This window comes from Sinocyclocheilus grahami, unplaced genomic scaffold (genome assembly GCF_001515645.1).
Source record: "Sinocyclocheilus grahami isolate Dianchi unplaced genomic scaffold, SAMN03320097.WGS_v1.1 scaffold96.1, whole genome shotgun sequence".
NCBI classification, from domain to species: domain Eukaryota; kingdom Metazoa; phylum Chordata; class Actinopteri; order Cypriniformes; family Cyprinidae; genus Sinocyclocheilus; species Sinocyclocheilus grahami.
The window spans coordinates 1230528-1247982 of NW_015505275.1; the positions used below are offsets into that span (position 1 = coordinate 1230528).

Here is a 17455-nt window from a genome sequence, read left to right on the forward strand (position 1 = left end):
AGTAACAATACCATTAAATATTAAAATGTAATTTATTCCTGTGATGAGAAAGTTGTCCTGCTTAATATTTTTTGTTAAAACAGTAATTCATTCAGGGTTCTTTGATGAATAGAAAGTTTAACAGAACATAATTTATTTGAAATAGAATATTCTTTGCTGAATAAAAGTATTAATTTCTTAAAAAAATATGTATTTGCACAGTGTTTTTGTAGCTCACTAAATTACAAGGATATGTACATCTGATTTTTACATTTTGTGAAGAAAACCCGAGTAATTTTTTCCTGTGCAAAACTAAAGCCACTCCATTTAATGTTGATATTCATATTTGTAGCACAAATGATGAAGGATGAGTTACAACCTACATTTTAATATTTATTTCAATTTTACATTTAAGACAAATGTGAGATAACACTGATTTTTTTTATATCAAATAATCACAATACACGCAATGTAGCATCAAGGTTTTATTTTCAAGAATACTTTTAAAGTTACTTTTAAATAGTGCTATGTTGACTTCATAAATCACTGAATAAAATTTATATTTTTTTCCTGATATTTGGATTGCCTGCTCAAAATATTTAGGTTGAACTATTAGGCAAATAGCCAAGAGCTCTTTGAACAGAAGTTGTAACATACACACTATAGGCCACTGCACTTCCCATTCAAACTGACCACATCAAATAAAATATCAGTGTAGAATGTGCACTGCTCACATCATATAACAGTGCATCTTTTAGGCTTAAAATATATTCACACCATTCCTTTATTTCCAGTCAATACCGTTAAATGATTCAGTCTTACTGGCACATTTCGACTCGGTATCAATGGTATAATTCAGACTGCAGTACAAGTCAATCAAACTTCTATCAGAGTGTTAACATGACTACAGCGTGACAATCACTCTTTGGTTTGTATTAATTGATGTTCTGCCCATTCTTGCCATCCACCTGGATAATACTGGACCCTACAAGAAGAGAGAGACAACTTAGACAACTAAAGCAAACAGAACTCCAATATACAGCACTATAGCATATTGATCTTAAACTGGTTTTAATGTGCAATGTCTTTTATTTAGTCAGAAAAAAATAACATTTTCTGTTATGCATTTCATAAAAGCACTTATCCTAGAATTATCCTTTCATTTTACATATTAGCATGGTTTTGTTTGTTTTTCAACCTTAGTATACTATATAAAATTGAGCATAGTCTGGCTTATAATGTGTGAATGATACTAATGCATCTACATACTTATGATGAGAATAACAGAGAAAAACCATTAAGATCCCCAAACCTGGGAAAAAGTTGGATCGCCATTGAAGCATGTATTTATTTCTAATTTAGCGTTTTGTTCCACCATTTTATTTTAGCTTTGAAATATAAGTGAATTGCATTTCAAAAATGTATATTTTAATAAAATAATAGTTCAACATATAATTCAACATTTAATTTTGGCCTATGGCCTGCAATCAGGTTTGATTTTTGACCCATCATAGTAAAAAGTAAAAAGTTTGGGCAGCCCTGCATTAAAATATTACATTCATCCCTTATTGTATATTAAAAATAACTGCTCACTTGGTGTATCCTAAAGACACTGCCGTTTCCAGGGCTTTTTTGCTTCTTACACCAGCTAGACAGGTGAACACTATATTTTGGGATTGTGATGGCATGACTCCTCCGTATTTCTCCTTGAAATCATCAGGCGTGAGCTGGAGAGCTCCATTCACCTGTCCCACTGCAGAAGAGAAGGTGCAGCATTGTAATTTATATGATGTGTCTTTAAATAAACAGTATACTTATTAGGCCACGCACTGACTTACATGGCACGTTAATTGACCCCGGTATGTTCCCGTATTCCCGGAGTTCCCACGGCTCACGCACGTCTATAACCACACTGGAGTCAGACAGCAGCAGTTTCTTCAGCTGCTCGTAGGACACATCTATTGAAGGCTGGCTTGAAGAACTGAAATTCCGTAATGAACTACCATCATAACGAATGACACGGATGTCTGAAAGACAGATAGACACGTTTGACCAACAGAGGCCGTTCTTCTGCGACACGTGTAGTAGTCATGTGATATTTACCTTTCAAAAGAAACATGTCACCTTTAGAATAATTTATACAAGTACTTCTTACAGCCCAAACTTTTACAAATACGCAGAGCCAGAAATAACATATGTTAAATCGGTAGAGATAAATGCAAAATGATTTTTTTTTAGAACTATCGATGTCAAGCACGGTGTATTAAATTTAACTGTTAAATATCAATGCAACATTTCAACACTCACGCTGTAAGCAACGCAAATGTGTCCAGCATGAAGTAGTTGTCAGTTGTCTTGTAACAGGAATGGCACTTCTGCTCGCTAAAACGCGGACAATACTCCTCGTCAGCCGTGAATAGACATTTAACGCCATGATAGGATTTATGGTAATGAAAGCTGCAAGATGACGATGCTCCTTATTTCTTGTTTTGTATTTAAATATAGCCGAAAACACGGTCCAACTGATTGTAAGTTACGTAGCTGGATTGCAGCTACCCACTACTCCTGCACGCATGCGCACAACTACGTATTACCAGCGACGCTGGCTCCTCTTTTGACTCCCAAACTCGTATGCAAAAACCCAGGTATATATATAGCTTTTAAGTTGTTTATATGATTATCTCTTTTTTTCCCTATTTTATTTTTCGTTTTAATTACATTTTTGCTTTATGACTTTCTCTTTTCCTAGTTTTTGTATATCTGTTTAACAAAGTGCTATACTGTATTTTGATATATAAGTAATTATTGTCATGTTTATTGATTATAATTTGACTGGCAATGAAAAATGTAGACCCACGCGTGCCACGTGGTTCCAGTGTTAAACTAATCTTAGTAGAGAAAGTGGACATGCGGGAATTACATTTTTAATGAGTGGTGCTTGCTTTTGAAAAAAGCATTTGAAAATGCAGAGTGTACCTTTATTTGAATTTCTATATGAATAATACATTGTTATTCCATTAAAAATGAAAGTCAGGGTGCAGATCTCATATATGCATATTAACATAAAAAATGCGAAGACAAGTGAAATGTGCAAATACAATGTATAGGCCTAATGCATAATAGATATGTTGCGAAGTGTAACTGATTAAATGATGCAAACAGGAAAATAAAAATAGAGTATCATAAAAAATGGAAAAAAATAAAAGTTGCCCTTTTGCGCTTACATTTATACAAAACACCACGGCACTTTTAAAACAGCTCTTTTGCAACTACAGTAGATATACAAACGAGTTTGGCCATACAAGTACCCGTAGTGCGTCGTTGAGTATGCGACCACGTGACACATGTGATACTTGTGCTTTCTGTTCTTCTCCAAATGCCACCAAATACGCGGACAAACTCTGTTAATCAGAATATAAACTGCGTCGCGGGATTACTCGATTTCTGATTGTCGAAGTGTTAGATTCGAACACCAAAACCACAGGCAGAAATTCTTTCGTATTTATAAACTTGGAAGCATATGTAAGTTATCAGCTTCGCTCTTCCACTTGGCCACTTGACAACTGACGTTAACTCTGTAGTGAGCCTGGAGAGGAGGGGACCATAAACAGGGTGAGCTGGGTTTATTACTGTAAGCCAAAGACCATTTGATGTTTATAGCCACTCTTTTGGAGCAACATTGTGCTATAAACAGTTCTGACTTACTAAAGAAGCAAAGGCCTTTAACCAGCCGGTACCTGCTGTCACTTGTATCAGTTACCTGGGCAAGTCTCAGGTGTCGTGCTGGTGTTGTTACAGTGGCTGTGCTAATAACTTATTTCCTTTGTATGTCTTTATTATCCTCACTTCCTGATTCGTCAGTTCTAATTAATGGTTGTACTGGAGACTTCCTTATCAAAATTGTATTCAAATGCTGGTACAGTATACATGTGGTTCAAATTGGATTTATAGTGACTGCAATGCCTGCCCACTGAGATGGAAAGGAACAATACTCAGGAGTGTCAATAGATTATATTAATTGCAGAGTTTTAAAACTATATGTTCTTCAGTGAAAACAAAATTTGATGAGGGCAAATCAGAATATGCAATATAATGTTTACATTTTGTGAGTCTTGATTTTTTGCTTTTTAGTTACGTTGTATTATTTTAATATTTTTTAGCCTTGTAGTTGCACTATTTTTTATATAATGTTAGGCTAATTAATATATTTTACATATCATTTTATTTTAGCAGCTTTTAGCCTTTTAGTTACATTGTATTATTTTAATAGTTTTTAGCATTGTAGTTGCATTATATATTTTTTAACAATGTTAATTCATATCTTTTTCATACATTTTGTTAAATTTGTAGCCTATTAGTTATTTTAAAAAAAGCAGTTTTTAGCCTTTTAATGACAATGACTTGATTTAATATAATTCTTTTAAAGTAAAAGTAATTTTGTGCCCACCTTGGAAGCTTGCCATGGCCCTCTAGTGAGCCCTGGCTCCCAGGCATGTGTTGTATGATAATGTTCAGAGTTTTAGGCTTCAGAAACATAATTTTAACTGTGCTGTGGGCTCTCATACTTAGCGAGTGACTTTTTTCCTAGATACAAATGCGGCTGAAAGACCCCTTCTCTTTAAAAACCGCAGACATGACCAAGCGGTCTAACAAGCCAAAGAAGCCTCGTGATGAAGACTCGTCCGATGAGGTTGGCGGTAAGGAAAGGTTTCAATGTCATTTCTCATTCCAGTACATTATTCATTGGACTCTTGGTACTCATTTAAAAAATCACAGAGAAGCATCTAAGGGATTTATCAGACATTAAGGATCTATCATGCATGAAGTTCATTCACCCACTCAACACTTTCTTACCCACAAATATATCTGCGGTCGAACAACTGATTATCAAATCTAACTCTGCCTCCAGCACACTTAATCCTATTCCAACATACTTACTCAAAACCCTTTTGCCTTCACTCATCCAACCTATTACTCATATTATAAATAAATAAATCTCTTGACACTGGTTATGTTCCAGAAGACCTAAAAGTAGCTGCCGTCACCTCAATCCTTAAGAAACCTGGTCTTGATAACATAGATCTGAACAATTTTAGACCAATATCAAACCTCCCATTTGTTGCTAAAATACTTGAGAAGGTAGTTGCAGCACAACTGCAGTCTCATTTAGAGAAACATAATCTTTATGAGCAGTTTCAATCTGGTTTCCGTCCCTCTCACAGCACAGAAACAGTACTTTTAAAAGTGGTTAATGATCTCCTGGTTTCTGATTCAGGTGCCCACAGTATCCTGGTTCTCCTTGATCTGAGTGCAGCCTTTGATACTGTTTGCCACTCCATACTTCTTTCTCGACTATCTGCTATAGGTATCACTGGTGCTGCGCTTCACTTCAGTGGCTAACTTCATATCTATCGGATAGACAGCAATTCGTTAGAATAGATAAGAATAGATCTCGCACTGTCACTATTTCTCGTGGTGTCCCCCAAGGTTCTGTACTTGGTCCACTTCTATTTCCCATTTACGTGCTGCCATTGGGTCAGATTATCAGACGTCATGGTCTCAATTTTCATAGCTACGCTGATGATATTCAAATCTATTTTTACGGTTCAACCCAACTCAGTTTGTCCACCCCTTTCTATAGTTTCCTGTCTTCAAGAACTTAAAACCTGGATGTCAGATAACTTTTTACAACTAAATGCAGACAAAACTGAAATCTGCTGAATCCCTAAATCACAGAGCTCCTCCCAGCATGACATCTTGGTAGATATCGATGGTGTCCAGATTAGGCCCTCAACAACTGTGCGAAATCTGTGCGAGTGTTGTTTGACTCTGTGTTATGCTTTGATTCACATATTGGTCAGATTGTTAAATCATGCTTTTACCAATTGCGGAATATTGTTCGTATACGTCCCTCACTTAATTTTGGAGATGCTGAAACTATTATCCATGCTTTTATAACCTCCAGATTGGATTACTGTAACCCCTTATATGGCGGCTTACCTGCCAAAGTTATTAATCGCCTCCAAATGGTACAAAACTCTGCTGTTCGAGCCCTTGCATTTAACCAAAAATCGGCACACATCACTCCCATCCTTCACCAACTTCACTGGCTTCCTGTGGCCAAACGTATTCAGTTCAAACTCTTAGTTTTAGTTTATAAGGCCTGTCACAGCCTCGCACCTCAATACCTTGGCTGAGTTTGTGCAACCATACATTCCTGCACGGACTCTCAGATCTAGCATTGATAACTTGCTTGTTGTGCCCAAGTATGAACTCTCTATGGTGGGTGGTAGGGCTTTCTGTATTATAGGCCCTAAGCTATGGAATAAGCTACCCCATAATATTCATGCTGCCTCCTCTCTCCAGGCCTTTAAGTCTCAACTTAAAACTCATCTATTCACTTTGTTCTCTAAATAACACATTTACCTCTCTGCTTCTCTATTTCTCAACATCTGTTTGTATGACATAAGCCCACCATGGAAGACCACCATCTTGACATAATTGCTTGTATTATTTTGTAAAACGTCTTTGGGCTCTTGACAGTCTGGTGTATTTTGTTTGCCAATTTACTTGTATTATTTTGTAAAGCGTCCTTGGGTTCTTGAAAGGTGCTATAAAAATAAAACATTATTATTATTCAGATTGTGGGTTTACCAATGCTTGCATAGAGTTGTAAACTACAGTAAAGGTGTATATTTTGGTGCCATCCAGGGTTGACATGCCAGCATGTGAGCAGGGCTGTGGACCTCAGCTCAGTGAAGAAGGCAGTGACAGGCAGCCTGTGGTCTATATGCTCCGATTGCCTTAAAGAGAGGAACATTCATGAGGGAGAACCAGCAGGAGCACATGACATCCTTGTGTGCCTCAAGTGTGGGTTCCAGGTGAGATCTTCACATTCTGCAGCAGTAATATATTGTGTTGTGTGTACTGTAGTTTTGTCAGTGTGCAGTGACAGGTTGTTAGTGGCATATTTGCATTTCACAAATGTTAGAAACTTGACTGCCAAAATAGACAATTTATTGTAAGATATTTACACACAAAGCAAAGATAACTGACAAGTCATTTTAAGGCATTTTTATAGGTTCTATGCCACTCTGATGTGTCAAACATTTTGCTCAAAAGTTTGGGGGACGGTAAGATTACAAACACTTTTTTTTGTAGATGTCTCTTATGTTCGCCAAGGCTGCATTTATTTGATTGAAAAATACAGTAAAATCAGTGAAATTGTAAGATATTATTACAATTTAAAATATCTGTCCTCTATTTTAATATATTTTAAAATATAATTCATACCTGTGATGACAAAGCTGAATTTTTAGTGATCATTAGTACAGTCTCCAGTCACATGATCCTTCATAAATCATTCTCATATTTTGATCTGGTGCTCAATAAACATTTCTTCTTATTATCAATGTTGAAAACAGTTTAGCAGTATAATAGAAACTGAGATACAGATTTTTCAGGATTGGTAACTGGAAAGTTAAAAATAACAGCATTTATTTGAAATAGATTTTTTTTAACAATGTAAAAGTCTTTTACTTTCACTCTTGATCAATTTAATGTGTCCTGGCTGAATAAATTGATCAATGTATTTAAAAAATATCTTACTGACCCCAAACGTTTGAACATTGTTGTAAAAAGTGGAGATTAAAAATGCAGGCTGGCCTAACACACAGCAGTGGCGGTTGGGTACTGCAAGTTTTAAAACCAAATAATGAAGTTTTATTAGGCCTATGCGTAAAAAGGTCATATTATTCACTGACCCCTGGTCCAAAGCATTTTCTAAAAGTAATTGTAGTGTCCCTACTCTTTCCTTTGCCTTTTACCCACAGTTTTTGTATGGCGCATTTAAGCCGTGACAGCACATTTGGGAATATGACAGGTTTGTTTGGCCTTGATTTGACAGTCTAAAAAAAAGTTGTGTTTGCAATCACTTGATTTTAATTGACCGTGCTGAACAGGAAGAATTGTACTAAAACTTGTCCAAAACTTTTTTCCATCGAGGGTCATATATGGTAACCTTACTATTGTGTCTCTCTCTTTCAGGGTTGTAACCAGGCAGAAACTCAGCATTCCACAAAACACCTGCAAGCTCATCACTCTGACTCTCACTGTATCACCATCAGCCTCAGTACATGGAAAGCCTGGTAGGAAACATCAACTGATGATACTGTATTCATGATTATTTATCCTTATGCATTTTTTTGAAAGATCACCATATAAGAAAAAGTTCGGGGTAAGAGCAAGTTTGCATTAAATTGATCAAAAGTGACAGTAAAGACATTTACGTTGTTACAATTGTTTTCAAATAAATGCTGTTCTTCTGAACTTTCTATTCATCAATGATCACAGTTTCAACAAAATACTAAGCAGCACAACTGTTTTCATTATTGATAATAATAAAAAAGTGCAAATCAGCATATTAAAATTATTTCTAAAGACTGGCGAAATAGCTGCTGAACATTCAGCTTTGCAATCACAGAAATAAATTATATTTTATAATCTATTAAAATAGAAAAGTTATTTTAAGTTGCTGTATTTTTGATCAAATAAATGTGCCTTGATAAATGCTTTAGTAAGCATAAGAGAGATTTTTTTCAAAAACATAAAATTCTTACAGACCCCAAACTTTTGAAAGGTAGTGTGTGCTCTTTTGTAAAAGACATGAAAGGCATAATAAATGTAAAAATTCTCCTTTAACAGGTGTTTTGAATGTAAGGAAGAGCTCTCCACTCATTGCAATAAGAAAGCGCTGGCTCAGACTCTGGATTTCCTGCAGAAGCACTCAGCAAAGGCCACCTCAGGTAGTTATTCCACAGGAAAACGAGCAGAAGTGTGACTTTCTTTAATCCTAGAAAAACACCTCTTTTTTCATCTGCGTATAATAGTTACAGTCATTAACGCTGTGGTGGAGATTCAGCTTTGATAGAGGCTGACGCTTCTTTAAAGATTAAAACAAGAAAATCCCCTTGTTTTCCAGTACTGTAGGGAGCTCAAATAAGAGCTGATTTCTCTTTTAGAAGCTCCTCATTGTTTCTCTGTACACAGCAATGCCATGTTGGCACATCTGTCAGTCATTGACCTTTGTCCTGGGATCACTGGCTTTTAGTTTGCCAGATACAATGAGGGACATACGTTTCATCCCCGCAGTCTTTAGGCAGCCTGAAAGCACTGTGATATTTCACAGGCAAAAGAATCTGCCGTTTTCTTCAATATCCTCTGCTACATTCACTTCAGTTAAGTTTCATTTGTAGCACTTTTTCACAATATATGAGGTATTTTACACTTGAAATAGTTAACCTTGGATCATTCTAACATTCTAATTAAATCCTAGGTTATTTTGTCTCATTTTTGACTTTTCACAACGCTCATATTTTATTTAAAATCGGTAATTTCACACAATACATTTCTAAACAGCATTAGCAACCATGATTGAATACATTCTGTTTGCAACTGATTTAAATAACGTCTTGTCTCTCGCTTTATTATCAGTGAGAAAAATCTTAATGCCATAAATCCTCCTTGGCTTACAGCACGCTGTGTTTACGGTACAATGACCCTCTCATTTTAGCATTGATTTGTGTCTTATAAGTGATGTATTAAAATTTGTGATACTGGCTCAGTCTTTAGGTCCTGCTGAGTGTGTTACCCAGGTGTAACTGGCTGACTGCTTTCTGTCATAACAGCAGCTCCCCGGCTCCACCTAGAGCTCCAGCAGCAGTGCTGCCTTGGATGCATGATGAAGTTACTCTGTTACACATTTAGAATGAGAAGCATTTTCTCAGTTATTTCTCCACTTACTTGTCATGTCTTGGAAAAGTTTTTTCCAAGATCATCAGATCCATGATCAGCTGCTTCTTTGTATGATTTTTTTTTTTTATTGATGGATTTGTCTTGTGGGTCATATTTCACTCCAAAATCAGAAGAAAAAAAATAATCAGAAAGGAGGAAATTCTCCATTGTTGTGACATTGTTTACATGATAATGTGCTTACAGTAAGTATCATAAAAATAATGTCACTACTATGCACATTACAGTTCAGACATTTATGGTCAGGAAGATTTTTTTGAAGGAATCAATACTTTTATTCAACAAGGACACATTAAATTGATCAAAAGTGGTGGGAAAGACATTTGTAATGTTACAGAAGATTTCGGTTTCAAATAAAAGCTGTTCTTTTGAACTTTTTGTTCATCAAAGAATCCTGGAATTATTCCACCAAAATATTAAGCAGCCACAACATTAATAATAGGTCATGTTTCTTGAGAACCAAATCAGCATTTTTGATTAATCACGTGACACTAAAGACTGGAGTAACAGCTGCTAAAAATTCAAATTTGCCATCACAGAAATAAATTCCACTTTAAAACATATTAAAATAGTTATTTTAAAATTTCACTTATTTTGAACAGTTTAGACTTTTTTTGTCCTGTTGTTGTTGTTGTTACATTTTTCATTTTGTTTTGTGAAATTGGAGTGAGGTATGACCTGGACATGTTCTTGCAAGTGTTATGAGATTCATTCACCTATATCATTAATTCTGTAAAGCCTAGCTGAAATTATGAGAATCAACATAAGAGTATGATCATGTGGTGTAGTTGAAGAAACCATCTTAATTACTTTCTGTTACAGCTGTTTTATTTGAGTTTCACCTATAAGTGTAAAAGTGAGCTTGTATTCTCTGGTATGCAAACTTAAGACACCTTCTCCAGTTGACTTTGACAGTAAATGCGGAAGCACAGTGTCTGTTACAATTCTCATTTCCCTTTTCAGTGATCAGCAAAGGCTAGTGTATAAAATTTCACATAGCTGTGAAATATGCTACCACCTTGTCCTTGCATGATACTTAACAGTCATTGAATCCGTTTCTGTCCCTGTCCGTGCCCTGATGCTCAGGTGTAGCAAAGTTGAGCTAATTTAAACCCAGCCTAACTGGTTGACCGCCACTCCAGGAGCAGCTAGGCTCTTGCTGGAGAAGCTGCGCTCCAATTCCGTTACTGCTGCATGGCTGCGCTCATTAATGGCATTAGGCGCTTGAGTGGTGCTCCCCGGTCGGATTCCCTGAAGAACAACTGCAGCTGTGTGGCGATCGGATCCTGAGCTCTGCTCCTCCCCCTGCCCTGCCCTGCCACATCTCCCATGATTTCTCGTCTCTCACTCTGAGCTTCAGGGAGAGGGTCTCGTTTTCTTCAGGAGGAGCAGCTTGTTTCCAGCTTGCATCCTCAGCTGTTAAAAGGCGGTGGATGTTATGAGAAGGACTTTTTGCTTGTGAAATAGCTGTGTTGTCACATTTACTTCAAACAAAACTTTTGAAAACTTTTGATTATTTCGCAACTACGCTTAGGAAATAACTTTTTATTCTTTATTTTAGTGGAAAGCCAGTCCACTCCAGACAGAGTAAAACAGACTCAATCATCTTCGCAGGATGGTCTTGAACATATTCAAACATCTTTGTGTTCATCAGATGATAATTGTATATAATCTCTGATCTGATCAAGCCCGATAGACTCTCCGAGCCAATAAACTCGAAGACAGAAAAGGGAAAAACCGTTGCACACTTGGTGACGTTCTTCTGGTGAGGACTAGAAGGTAGCTGGTGGTGGTCTGTGGTATTTGGCCAGAGTTGGGCCACCTTCTGCCCACATCCTTCTTACCTAGTTTTTTAAATTACCTGTTGCCATTCTTCCATGCTCATTGTTCCTGGCGAGCTGACTAAATGAGGGAGAAACGGGCGGCCATTGTGGCTGTGAAATGAACTGGCGCTGGCATAGAGGAGCTGGTGAAATTGCATTTCTGCAATATTTGAAGGCCAGGGTTTTTTTTTTTAGACACAGCCTGTTGTTGTGTTCGCTTTTTCTCATAGACTCGTGGCACAAAAGAGCCCCAGCAAGAATTTTCCAGAATTCATAATAGTTTCCCACAACAACAGCAGGGAGAAGAAAGAAAATCTATTAACTGCGCTCTCTCACCAAAAAGGCCTTCAGCTCAAGTACCAGAGTCTTGGTAGAAAGAGACTTGACCTTAGAGAGCCAGGCTTGTGCTTGAAACACAGCTGGGAAGGCTTTGTTTGAGGAAATTAAAATGTTTTTGGTTCAATAGGCATCAGAGGCTGGCACATGCAGCAGTTGAATCTTCATTTTCTCTCATTGATTTTCAGTCTCATTTCATTAGGTGAGGGTTCAAACTTATTTTGCTTTACATTTCTTGTTTTTATTCATTTATTCTTTTTTCAAACACAGTTGCAAACAATTTGCATGATAGTCCTGACTAAGTGGATAATATTAAAATAGAATTGTACCTTGTACTCCGGGTCTCTTTTGTATTTATTATGGTTCCTAAACCATTCTAAAACAGCTAAGCACCTAAAGGGATAGTTCACCCAAAATTGGTGAACTTACTTGAAATTACTCATTAATTACTCATTACCCATATGTCGTTCCAAACCTTCATTCATCTTCGGAACACAAATTAAGATATTTTTGATGAATTCCTAGCACCATTTTGGAGAGTATCACATACATAAACAACGTATGCAACGTATACGTATACGTTGTTTATGTTCAGATCAAAGTGTAAACAGCACAAACAATGTATCCGCGTACGGTGCTGCTGACACAGAATAGCATGCGTTGTTTACGTATGTGATACTCTCCAAAATGGCGCTGTATTAAAGGCTCCTGGAAGAGGGACCTTTATTATGAAACTGGAGTCATCATAGTACTTCGGTAGAGGGCAGTGTAGTTTGATGAGCTGCCGCTGTTTGCTGTGTTTGAGTGATCTGTTCGAGCCGTCAGCTGCAAGGATGATACTTTCACTTTGTTCGTGGGGATTTTTGCAGATTTAATATCAAGGTGGTAGTCACTGACCACAAAGTAAGCCTATGTTATTTATATTTGTGTTTACAGTGATCGCTACAGTGTTATATGCGTTAGTACCATATGAACATGCCCAGACTTGTCCTGTAACGATTGTTCTGTAGTATTCAGATCGGGAATATTACTTAACAGCTAATTATTCATTCTTGATCAAGATATAAATCAGTGTTACGATGTCTTAATGACTTGATGTTGTTCTGTTAAGCTGCTACAATACCAAACGAGTGATTAGCGTTCTGTTTATGCAAATGTTACTCCGATGCGCCCCGATTCTATCCATCTATGGGAACTTTGTTCATAGGGACAAATGATCATTCATGACTTGTAGTTTTCTGTGAAATACCTTGTTTCCCTTCATTTAACTGTATGTTCAGTAGAGAAATGCCAATTATGTGAATTATGAATGCTTTGGTTTCATTATGTAACCGTAAATATTATTATTGTTTATCTATATCTTTCGCTTATTCATTTCTCGATTATACCTATTCTGCAGACTACCTACGCCTTTGATTGTACCTCTGTGGTCCTTCCCTTTTTTCTACTATTACACCATCGAAAGCTAATCACCTGTCTCTTCATTATTGGTGCTCTGACCGGCACCCAGGGAGGTTTACTCATCCATTACCTGATCAGAACCTAACAGTCCCAAAGTCTCTATAACAGGCGCTCTAGGGTGACACGGAGGAGATGAAATTGTTGAATAAAGATGTTATTTTTGTTTTCTTTGTGCACAAAAAGTATTCTTGTAGCTTCGTAAAATTATGGTTGAATCACTGATGTCACATGGAATATTTTAACGATGTCCTTGCTACGTTTCTGAGCCTTGATTGTGTTAGGATCCTTGCTGTCTATGGGAGGGTCAGAGAGCTCTTGGAATTCATCAAAAATATCTTAATATGTGTTCCAACGATGAACAAATTTGTTTGTTTTGGAACGACATGAGGGTGAGTAATTAATGACAGAATTTTCTTTTTTTTTTTTGGTGAACTAACCCTTTAACAAAGTAACATTTTGAAGTAGGGATGCACCTATAATTTTTTATAATTTTTTTATAATTTTTTATGTCACATGTAATTGTGCATGTTTGTTGTCCATATTTTTACATTTAGATTCCTTTTTGTTTGATTTAATGCTTACGTAAGGTAACATCACCTGTAGCATTTAAATGTTTTCACATTTAAAAATGTTAATTTGTCATTTTATTTTCAAATTATTTGAAAACATTTTAATATATAACGTTATATAACATTAACATTTGAACTTTAATGTTGATTGTATTTATTGTAACTCATTAACCTTTATTTGATGTGCACTTTTATGGTTTTTAAACCTTGTTTTACGTTTAGGCTGCCAATGTTGAGGGTTTTACGGCTAAGTCTGGTTGATTACTAAAGATGGTTAGCCTCGGGTGGAAGAATGCTCTTCTATTTAGGTCAATCCAGGGCCAACGTAAACAGCACATTTATATATATATATATATATGTGTGTGTGTGTGCGCAGGTTTGTGCATGAAAGAATCAAGACGTTGGATACCCTTGGCCTCAGATGGCAATGAAGCACGGTTTTCATGCCCCACGGCCACAACAAATTAACAAATTAATAAGACATTTGGTGTTGCTCGGCCTTCCTCATGACTGCTTGCTGTCTTCAGCCTGAGGAGAGCTGTCCTTCACTTTATGAGAAAAAAAGGGAATATTTTGAATAATGTACATGTTCAGTGCATTCACTTCTATAAGTCTGTACTTGACTCTTCTTGGCAAGTTCTCCACTGCAACGCTTCAAACACTTGTCCGTTTTGTGACACTTGTTTCAATGCTTTTCCTCAAGCACCAATGAATAGTAGTGCTACTTTTATGACCTTTTGAGTTACGCATACAAAGCAGGTTATAAATAATTACTTCTGTCAGTATGGTCTTGGCCAGGTTGTATATGTGGTTATTTACCCATCCTCATGTCATTTCAAGCTTGCTTTCTTGCACTAAATATAAAAATATATTTAAGATATTTAGCACAATTTCCAAGCTGCTAAGATTATAAAAAGAGGCTTGTTTATTTATTTATTTATTTATTATTATCATTATTATTTTTTTAAATGTATTCATTTATCCATTTTGACTTATTGGATGCGTAAACTGTTCATGTTTACTTCCCCCATTTTATTTTACATTGAGATTGCCTTTTTCTGTCATCTAACAATCACATAAAGGTATTCTTTATCACTAATAATATTTCATGTAATCTTCAGCAAATCTCTGAATGAAAGTCTATTTCTCTTAACCCTAACATAATATTGTGGTGCCTAAATTCCCTTGTAGCATTTAGCAATGATTGAGTTTAGTTTTAGGGTTTTTATTTTTCATTTATTTAAAATAGTACGGAATATTAGATAGTTGTATTCAGTGCATTCTTGCCTATTAAAAATGTTGTTTGTTATAATATAATTGTTTGTTATATAATTGAAATAAAACTGAAATAAAATAAAATAAAAATATTAGATGAAAAATGTAAACATATAAACAAACAGTTGAAATATTTCAGTAAAAAGGCAAACAATCACATAGCAATTACTAAAACTTAAACTGAAATTAAAATGAAAACCTGATTAATAAAAATAACTAATTCGAGATATTAATAAATACTCAAATAGTATATGAATAATACTGCCAAAATGTTACTTTTGGGGCCTCCTTACTTTTAAAAAAAAATTTATACAATGCATGTGAATGGTGACGTGGCCCAACTGGTCACTGTTTGCTTTTATTGTATAGAGAAGAGCAGCTTAGACTTTCTGCTAAATATCTTTTATTGTGTTTCACACAATAAATTCTTGCTGGTTGAGGGCGGGTAAAAAAAAAAAAGGGTTTCACTGTGCTTATGAAAGATCATAATTTTAACACCGTTAACAGGAAACCACATTCACTTTGGCACTTGTGCGTTTTGTAGAGAGCTGGGTGGGGAGGAGTGGGATCGCTGATCGTTTAGGCTGCCCCGGGGACATGCTCCACAGTGTCACTCCTGCCCATAATCGGTGGCTGAGCAAGGAGAGCCAGGTGGTGGTGCCGAGTGCAGGACAGTCAAGCGTGGCCGTGGTGCATGCTGACATTTGCCTTCGCTAACTGCTGCAGGGAGAGGAAAAATCTGTTTTTCCATATGCTTGTTCTGGGCACTACTCACCCCCCCCCCCCAAGTCCCCTCTATGTATCTCCTTCACTGCCATCCTGGCAGATGGCTCTCTGAACATTGTTTACCTTGATCAGTGGGCCCAGATGCGGTGTAACTCCATAGGCATTCCCACATCGCACATTTATCCTGGTCTATTCAAAAAATGGGACCGACAAGATGCAAAAGTACCTTATTGCCATCACACTCACTCATTATCCTATTTGTTCATTGTATGAGCTGTGTGTCCCTGTTGTCCACACTTGTTTGCACCACAGTGTTCCTGGACATATGGGCTCCCTCCCGAATGACTGTATGGACACAGACAAACTTCCAGATGTTTCCATGTAGTGCTCCAGATGCTTTTGGCCCCACTTAGGAATAGCAGCACTCCAGTCTATTGTTTTGATGCCTGATTAACCCCTGTGAGAAAATCATGAGGGCACAGAAGCTGCCCACTTCAGATTTTAATGGATTTGTTTTTACTGAACAAGGCTTAATTCTGGGCCAGTTTGTGCAATAAGTGTGTTTGGATCTGCATAACATTCGGGGCAGCTCCAGAGAGCATTGTTGCACAATGAAAGGGAGAACATGGATTGACCTTGGGCTTTTCCTCAGATGTGGCGGTGTGACAACAATATGGATTCAGAAGGGGGGCTCAATAAATAAGGTGATCTTGGGGCTGCAATGTCAGTTCAACCTGAAAGATAACTCAAGACGTTTTAGTTGCTTTCCTGATTTAAAGGTGCAATAGGTGATTGTCTTCAGAAACATTTTTTGTTACATCCCGATAGCAATCATTAAGTTAAGTGGTCTGAATGTATTTATTTGTATTTATATATTCTGTGGAAGGCGTAGGACCAAGAAATGTTCGGCCAATCAAAACGCTCGGTCCGAGCATTTTAATTGGCTTTCCTACCTGCCTGTCAACGTATGTATTAGCATACCTCTGCGCACCCTGTTCGCGAAGACAGGATATGTCATCAGTGCATTCACGCACGCTGTGCAGACAGAGCGAGAATGGCAGACAAACATCAACAACTCGATATTCCTTCCTGGTATTGTAGTACTTTTAAAGTTTTCTCACTGGTGAATGACACATGATGTAGCCCAGCGGTTCCCAATTCCTGTCCTCGCACCCCCCAGCGCTGCATTTTTGCATGTCTCGCTTAGTTAACACACCCAATTCAGATAACCAGCTTGTTAGAAGTGAGCTATGTACATGAACTGTGTTCCGATCGATATGATCCCTACACAGTGTTCATTGCTCCCTACTCTCTGAGCAGGGGAAATCCGTTGAAGTTTACTTAACTTCAGTGCATTCATTCACGGATTTGCGCTGCGTCGCGTCTTCACACACATCACACTCACACACACATCTTCACATCCAGTGCGAGGATTGGAATTGGGAACCGCTGATGTATTGTAGTAATGTTGTCTCT

The 17455-nt window shown here is 37.0% G+C and overlaps 2 protein-coding genes across 3 annotated transcripts in view; one reads left to right on the forward strand and one right to left on the reverse strand.

Annotated features, from left to right (window-relative positions):
• Positions 1-462: 462 nt before the first annotated feature.
• Positions 463-2592, reverse strand: LOC107587896 (thiosulfate sulfurtransferase/rhodanese-like domain-containing protein 3). Of its 2 annotated transcripts, none has more exons than XM_016275857.1 (4): positions 2299-2592; positions 1818-2006; positions 1573-1732; positions 463-964 (listed from the first exon to the last, which is right to left on the reverse strand). In XM_016275857.1, the coding sequence occupies exons 1-4, from the start codon at positions 2411-2413 to the stop codon at positions 898-900; spliced, it is 531 nt and encodes a 176-aa protein (XP_016131343.1). In that variant the 5' UTR covers positions 2414-2592; the 3' UTR covers positions 463-897. The 2 variants fall into 2 exon arrangements, with proteins under 2 accessions (XP_016131343.1, XP_016131342.1); XM_016275856.1 differs by having other exon boundaries at positions 464-964; positions 2287-2592.
• A 694-nt stretch (positions 2593-3286) lies between these two features.
• Positions 3287-17455, forward strand: part of LOC107587766 (ubiquitin carboxyl-terminal hydrolase 45-like) — a 35782-nt gene continuing 21613 nt past the window's right edge. The window contains exons 1-5 of the mRNA XM_016275668.1: positions 3287-3591; positions 4568-4676; positions 6691-6860; positions 8026-8126; positions 8683-8783. Of these exons, the coding sequence (XP_016131154.1) occupies positions 4574-4676; positions 6691-6860; positions 8026-8126; positions 8683-8783 (475 nt within the window). The 5' untranslated portion in view covers positions 3287-3591; positions 4568-4573. The remainder of the gene's footprint in view (positions 3592-4567; positions 4677-6690; positions 6861-8025; positions 8127-8682; positions 8784-17455) is intronic.

Excerpts from the sequence above, each read along its gene's own strand:
- LOC107587896 (XM_016275856.1), bottom strand. The coding sequence starts at position 2,413 with ATGGCGTTAAATGTCTATTCACGGCTGACGAGGAGTATTGTCCGCGTT. Across the intron at positions 1,733-1,817 it reads GGGGTCAATTAACGTGCCAT|TGGGACAGGTGAATGGAGCT; the intron begins GTAAGTCAGTGC and ends TCTCTTCTGCAG. Across the intron at positions 965-1,572 it reads GTGTCTTTAGGATACACCAA|GGTCCAGTATTATCCAGGTG; the intron begins GTGAGCAGTTAT and ends CTCTTCTTGTAG.